The sequence below is a fragment of the Orbicella faveolata genome, unplaced genomic scaffold, assembly GCF_042242905.1.
Source record: "Orbicella faveolata isolate gen_17 unplaced genomic scaffold, um_ofav_v1 contig_35, whole genome shotgun sequence".
NCBI lineage: Eukaryota > Metazoa > Cnidaria > Anthozoa > Scleractinia > Merulinidae > Orbicella > Orbicella faveolata.
In genome coordinates, this window is record NW_028301564.1 from 11962577 (window position 1) to 11970000 (window position 7424).

A 7424-nucleotide genomic window follows, 5' to 3' on the forward strand; every position below is an offset into this window, starting at 1 on the left:
AGTTCAAGTCCTATACCCAGAATACAAGTATGGCTTACCATCATCAACACTGGGGGGAGAATTCAGTGGTAAACAAAAATTCAGCCACCTCTCCTCCCACCCCTCAATAAAATTAATCCATTCCATCTGCAACCTCAAACAAAATGTGACTTTAATTATTAGGCTCTGTACCACAATACAGGGTTGATTTGATGCTCATTGTTGCAAGAATAATATATTACTCTGCACTGACTATGTTATTGTTTCAACAATGTCATTGTTTTCATTTCTGTACAAAGGAGAAAACCTGATTCCTTTGAGTTCATAATCAAAACTCAATTGACCCGCAAATGGAACACAACTTGGCTTTTGAAAGAAGCAACAGCAGAAAGTAACAATAGGAGTCAATTTTGAACCAAGTTGCATTTACATTGCATATGGCCAAGTCTCCAGGGGGGGGGGGGGGGGAGAACTCCCATATAACAAGGGATAGGGTGCTTGCCAGGAATTCTGGAAAGAACCCCTAAGAGGTCTCAACATCTGTTTTGTATATGTGGCTTGAAATTTTATTCATCCCTTTCAAGAGGTGCCAATTCTAAAACAACAAAATAAAACTGACAGTGACTGCGAAGGCTCCTGTGGACCACACCCGCTTTTATAACACTGCAAAGAATTACAATATTTAAAGAGGAAGCCACATCAGCCTTTAAAGAAAGGTATGATGAGCACCCCCACCGATTTTATATGGGAGTCCCTCCCTGGGCTAGTCTCCTAATCACTGTAATCAAGCTTTCTTCACAGTCAAAGAGTTGGAGCTTGTTTGCAGGCTAAGTCTTTCGTAGCATAAGTCTACAATCAGCTCCTTAGAGCCATGTACATAAAAGTAGAAGGTGATATTCAATCCACTCTGCTTGGAAGCACTTTGATAACTTTTTCCTAGTAGCTTGCTCATTAGAGCCATGTACACATGTAGAAGGTCATATTCAATCCACTCTGCTTGGAAGCACTTTGATAACTTTTTCCTAGTACATGTAGCTTGCATTACCAATAACCTACAGTGTGTGCTTATGTTCTGGGTGCTCTCGACACTGAATGTATAAGGGCTTTCTGTTATATCTCATGCTTGGTTTGATTGCATAAACTCAGTGAAGTTTGACAACGTTGATCCACAAATCTCAGTAGCAAAGTGTTCATCTCTGTGTGTCATCATACGACAAAGGTCACCTTCATTGAAACCATCAGGTTTGTTTGCTTTCAAGAACTCAACTCTTGCTTTCAGATGAGACAGAGGCTTCAAAAGGCACGAGGGGCTTTTCTTAATGTCTTCCATCTTCACTCCTTCAATTGACAATAGATATTTAAGTCTCTCAGTCAATTCTCTCTTTTTAAGAGAAAAGAAATTCCTTGCAGTCACCAGGTTTGCTATCTCTTTGTCATCAACACCTTTACTTTGAAACCACAGGATGAGCTCCTTGATTGTCGCATTGTTATTATCAAACAAAAATTTTGTTTGGGCCAAATTATATAGCACTGTTGGACTTTGGACAACATCATAAATCAGTTGAACCCTATTTGTCATTGCTTCAAAGTTAAAATTTACAAAGATCTCAGTTCTTGAAATGAGAAGGTGTTGAATGACATCCATTTCCAGCAAGAGGGGTTTGCTTCTGAAAAACTCTACTGCACTAGTTAATCTCTCAATGTCAGTATTGAAGATTGCTGGACTCTTGACGCCAATGACTAAAGGTGACACTTGCATTTCTTGAAAAAAAATAACAAGTCGCTTAAAATTATCAGTCAAATTGACTTGCTCTTTAAGTTTTTCTAACGACTGAAGGAGCAAGTTTAGAACTGCCTCGTCCTCTTTCATATCTCCATTATCAACACCATTTGACTGAATGCTGTTGTGAGCGTCCAACAAAAGTCCGATTACTTCCAAGGCATCATCCCTTAATGGGAAGGTCAGAATCAAAGGATTAACCGAAACAAGCTTCCCAATTGTATCTTTTGACAGCCCCACAGTTTCAAGTTTGTGGATGTTCTCTGTTGCTCTGCCGTGCTCGAAACCAAACACATATGGGCTTTTACACATTAACCTAATAATGTCGCAGTTCAAATCTTTGAGGAGTCTCAGCGTCACGGTGAAGCTGGGTGAATCCCAGGAGAGGATAGCTGGAAATTCCATAGCTATTACCACCGCATCCCTTCCCTTTATTCCTATTTGAGCCAAGAAATTCAATCTTTCTTCAACAAGTTGTGCTGTCAGACCAACAATCCGCGGTGATTCGGGCTGTAACGCTGCGGTAATGTTCAACTTCTTGTGCTTTAAATGCCGGGCAATAAGGCTTGACCAAGCTTTTAAAATGGTGCCTTTTCCACGTGCTAAGGTTCCTTCTAGTATCTTTACGTATTCATACAAGCTTAATTTTTCAGGAGGCGGAATATCGTGCTCATCCCTTGGACCCTTGGCACTTTCCTGGAGTGATTCACTTGGACCGTCCTCACCCTTATTATTAGCTGTAGAGCTAGAACTTGAAGTTGCCCAACAACGACTTATAAAAGCAAAACGCGAAATTCGAAAAATCGGGAAAATTTTACCAGAAACAGACGAATGGTGATGTAACCCGAGGACGTCCATCTTGACAACATTGGTAACACGTGGATGAATAGAGGGCTGGGGACTACAGCAGTTTTCGTGCCATCTTACACGAATGGAAACTTTAACTATTGCACCATTTTCAAGATGGCTGCCTTTGTTGGTGAAAATTTTGAGTAATTTTGCCTCATTTGACCAGAGCTGTCTGCCAGAAACGCGGCAATTGCTTTAAATAGATCTCAATACATTCTTAGTCCGCGAAAGTACAGTCTAAATACGTCGCTATCTCCAGAGAAAGTTTTGAAATATTTTTACCGGAAGTGTTCAATAATGCGCGCGCATTTGTACAAGCCTCACGTGGCTACGGAAGCCCTTTTCCATTTTCCGGTAAAAAATTAGGAAATCGGCCGGTGTAGTATACTTTTCTCTCCAGTTGAGTTAAATTGATGGCTGCCCGGGCTCAGCAAAATCAACAAACTCAAGATAAACTTACACGAATTGCTATTGTAAGCACTGACAAATGTAAACCAAAACGATGTCGACAGGAATGCAAGAAATCGTGTCCAGTTGTCCGAATGGGTAAGACGTAACATCGTGTTATGAAAAGTCTGTACTTTTCTGTATTGTACTCTCCTTTTGTGCTAGATACTTAAGCAGGCATGTATCTTGTATCGACAGGAAAACTGTGTATTGAAGTTACTCCAGAATCGAAAGTTGCATATATTTCTGAACCGCTATGTATCGGTTGTGGAATTTGTGCGAAGGTAAACCAACCGAGGTTTCGGTTAGAGAGATAACTGTAAGCTTATTTTATACTCTCAGATTGAAACCATAACTCATCTATTTAAAGGATCGTGTGTGTACATGTGATATGAAATAAATAAGGATATCTGTGAATCTTGTTTTAACAGGTATTTTCATTTAGTTTATTGATTAAGTAAAAGTTATATTTAGCTGAATACAGATCTGAGATAAAAGGGAAAGTTTGTTATATGGCAAGGTAGCCTTGAGGTAAATCAAGCATTCTGTTTGGTTCTTTCTAGGTCAGATTGATTTTATCATACAGACCATTTCAACACCATCATAAGCCTTTTATTTGTTTGTTTTTGAAAGCTGGCAAGCACGGCCAGAGTGCCACATGATAAACTACTCACTAACCTAGCTTGCACGAGTTGTACTGGGGAATATTGGTCCTCGGTCATTTTTATATGTATCTCGCTGTGTTCACATTACCCAGTATGGCTACGTTCGGTTAGTAAGAGGTACAGTGGAACCCCATTAATACCACCACCTTCGGGCCATGGAAAATTGGTCGTATTATAGGGGTTCTTTAAATAGGAAAATATCTAACTGAGCTTTTTTTCGGACCAGAATAAAGTGGCCGTAATAACGAGGTGGTCATATTGACAGGGTGGCCGTAAGTCGGGGTTCCACTGTACCAAATACCAAACTTGTTTCCAGCCTCTCTCATTCAGAGTGAAATAGTGTTCAGTTCCAGAAAAGATTCATAATTCTCCTTAAAAGGTCATTGGAAGTTCCCAAGGGAGTGGGGGTCTCAAAGAAAGGAAGTATGAAGGTGAACCAGAATTTCCAGTGAAAACCTTCCTTGGAAGTGCATGAATACTTCCTGGAACAGCCCAGTTTACGCAACTCACTACTGTTAAATCGTAACAGACAACTAGAGTGAAACTGAATGTGAAATATTCCATTTTCTTCTTCAGAAATGTCCATTTGAAGCTATAACAATCATCAATCTTCCAAGCAATCTTGAAAAGGAAACCACACATCGCTACAATGCCAACTCATTCAAACTTCACAGGTTTGTAATATTCAAACAATAAACCCAAAAACCTTAGAGGTTATTTTTTTGTGATGTTTAAAACAATCAAAAGCAGAGAAATTGCTAATTTTATCTTCTTGATCCCCCAAAAAGTTGTTAGAAGGGGGACTCCACCATTTCAACCACAAAAATGCATTAAATATCAAACTGTTTCCCCACAAAATGCCAAAAGCAGCCAAAGTATGTTTGAAAAATGTATTTTATGTACATGTGCTTTCATTTGTATTGTTTAGTAGATTTGTTGACCCATACAGGAGGCTGGGAGATTCAGTCTGCATCCAAAACACTTCTGGATAATCTAGGAGAGTTTGCATAGAAATATAAACCAAGCCTCAATTCAACTCACAAGATTAGTAACTTGGCCAAGTCTGTAGAGACTTGGCAAACAGATCAGGACTGATTTCAAAGAAGAAACTTAAAGAAATTAAGGCTAATTGTGTCAAGATGTGCTCCATTGAATTAGATGATGCTGGCAATCAGTTCTTTGTATTAATTAAGGAAGCATTTGAAAGAAAATTTGTAGTCAGTGTACCCATCAAAATGTACCTGGCAATTGTGAATGGTACTAAACTTTGTGTATTATTTCTCCCATAAATTTTTCAAGCAGATAGGTAATAAAAATTACAAATAAAAGTAACAATCAACCAGGGATGTTGTTGCAATACATGAGGTAACTCCGTTCTTGTCTGGCTTTGTAGGTTGCCCATTCCGCGGCCTGGGGAGGTGTTAGGGTTGGTCGGGACAAATGGAATTGGTAAATCTACAGCACTGAAGATCTTGGCGGGTAAACAGAAACCAAACCTTGGGAGATTTAATGTATGTTATAATTTTAAACACTCTTCACCTCTGGGCCAGTGAATTTTCCACTTGACAATAAGATCTATTTTAAAATGGTAACAATATATGTTGTTTTCAGAATCCTCCTGATTGGCAAGAGATCCTTTTATACTTCCGAGGATCTGAACTGCAAAACTATTTTACAAAGATCTTAGAAGATGACTTGAAGGTATGGAATTTAAAATAATGACTGATAAATGGTAACAAGGTTTAAATCCCAACTGGAGGCAGGCCAGTTGACTATTTACAAAGTGTTACAGTGGAAGTTAACTCAGGACAACTTAGAACAAATATATCTAGCTATTGATAGGATAGAGAAGGCTTGAACCTAAAGACCTCTAGATTACAACACCAGCGCTATAAACCACTTCACTACGCTGCCACCACTGTGATGTGAAAATAATGTAGAAATTCCAGAAAAAACAGTGCCTGAATTTTTGAATTTTTCTTTTAAAATATTCTGTGAAATTTTCAAGATCCATCAGTTTGAATACTTGACATTGAATGACATGACTGTCCTTTGTATATTTTTACCAGGCCATTATTAAACCACAGTATGTTGACCAGATTCCTAAGGCAGTCAAGGTAAGTAATTGTTTCTTCCTCTAAATTTATTATTCACTCTCTAAGCTCCACTGCTCTTATGTTAGGAACTGTTTGATTGTGTTTTCAGGGCAGCGTTCAGTCCATTCTTGACAGAAAAGCTGAGATGGAAAACCAAGAACACATCTGTGAGCAGCTAGGTATGCCGCCTCATACTTTTAACCATATGCAGTTCGAGCTTTCCACATGTTTCAGTCTCTTAAGGCTGTTTTTAAACAGTGCACAAGCTTAAGTATAAGCAACATACACAGAATCAGTAAGGTGCTTTTAACTAGCATGTGTTGTTAGGAAATTGTTCTAACAAAAGGTGCTAATTATCAAGTTACTGTGACTGCATGTCTGCTTATGCTTTTGTACTAGTGCAGGGTTGTAGCTGAGAAAATTGTCTCCTGGCTAAAATTTTCATTGAGCCGGTCACCATTTTTCACAAGCGACCTCAAACTTTTTTTTGGCCCCTAATCTTTCACAATGCCTTGAATGCGGGGCTACCAAGCTTCCTGTTTACAAGATGGCGGATGCAGTACATGGAAAGAGAACACCTTAAACAAGTGCTCAAAGCAAGATTTTACTTCAAGTACTTTTCTCATTATAGTGGCACTGATACTCAAGGTAGTCAGGAATTCATTCCAAACTTTGAATTTAGATGGTTCGATATGGTTCAGATATGAAATGATTGTACGTGCGTAACCTACAAACCATTCTTTGTCCTTTACCAAGTGATCGCCTGCAAAAATCCAGCTGGCAATCACCTCTTTCTCAGCTGGTGAATTTCGCTGGCAGCCGTCGCTTAGTGACAGCCAGGGCTGCTAGTGAAAACCAGCTTTTGACCCCAAGAGTTAATCCAATTCCAGGATCTAAATGTGATCTTTTAACATCAGTCATGGGAATTTGAAAGGAAAAGTAAAACTCTTTTTTTATGATAACTGCAGAAATTCTCGCACACTCATTGGCTAATTGTCATTGTCAATAACCGGACAGACACATTGTCAATGTCCTGCGAGAGATACGTCAACGGGCAAGAGCGGACAATTTCACAATTTGTTATTGTAAAAAACAAATTGATGTCAGTTTTTAATGCGTCTGTCCTGTTATTGACAATGAATTTCAGCATAACATTGTCAAAGTAGTCTGCGAATCCACCTGGCTATTGCCTCATGGATCCACAGCTACTTTGACAATGTTATAACGAAATTCATGATCAGTAACAAGACAGATACATGAAAAAACTGACGTCAATTTGTTAATATAGCTTACAATAATATTGATGTAAAGTTTATATGAAATAATTCATATATGAACTGCGGTTGTAGATGAAAGTGAAGAATGATCATCGCAGTTAATTTTCCAATTCAAGCAATTGGAAAGAAGAAGCCTGAAAATAATCAGGGCTCCAACGGGATTCGAACCCGTGACCTCCGCGATACTGGTGCAATGCTCTACCAACTGAGCTATGAAGCCACACATTGGAAGCAAGGTCAATTAATTGAGTTCATATCTTACCGTGAGGAGTGAAATGATGTGAAGTTTATATGAAATAATTCATATATGAACTGCGGTTATAGATGAAAG

General features: G+C 38.8%; 2 protein-coding genes across 2 annotated transcripts in view; one reads left to right on the forward strand and one right to left on the reverse strand.

The window, feature by feature from the left end:
- Positions 1–127: 127 nt before the first annotated feature.
- Positions 128–2638, reverse strand: LOC110057572 (uncharacterized). Its single transcript, XM_020764164.2, has one exon. The coding sequence runs from the start codon at positions 2615–2617 to the stop codon at positions 1097–1099; it is 1521 nt and encodes a 506-aa protein (XP_020619823.2). The 5' UTR covers positions 2618–2638; the 3' UTR covers positions 128–1096.
- A 68-nt stretch (positions 2639–2706) lies between these two features.
- LOC110057571 (ATP-binding cassette sub-family E member 1-like) overlaps positions 2707–7424 on the forward strand; it is a 15879-nt gene continuing 11161 nt past the window's right edge. Inside the window, exons 1-7 of the mRNA XM_020764163.2 lie at positions 2707–3154; positions 3254–3339; positions 4297–4394; positions 5114–5231; positions 5332–5421; positions 5790–5837; positions 5926–5995. Coding sequence (XP_020619822.1) covers positions 3022–3154; positions 3254–3339; positions 4297–4394; positions 5114–5231; positions 5332–5421; positions 5790–5837; positions 5926–5995 — 643 coding nt within the window. The 5' untranslated portion in view covers positions 2707–3021. The remainder of the gene's footprint in view (positions 3155–3253; positions 3340–4296; positions 4395–5113; positions 5232–5331; positions 5422–5789; positions 5838–5925; positions 5996–7424) is intronic.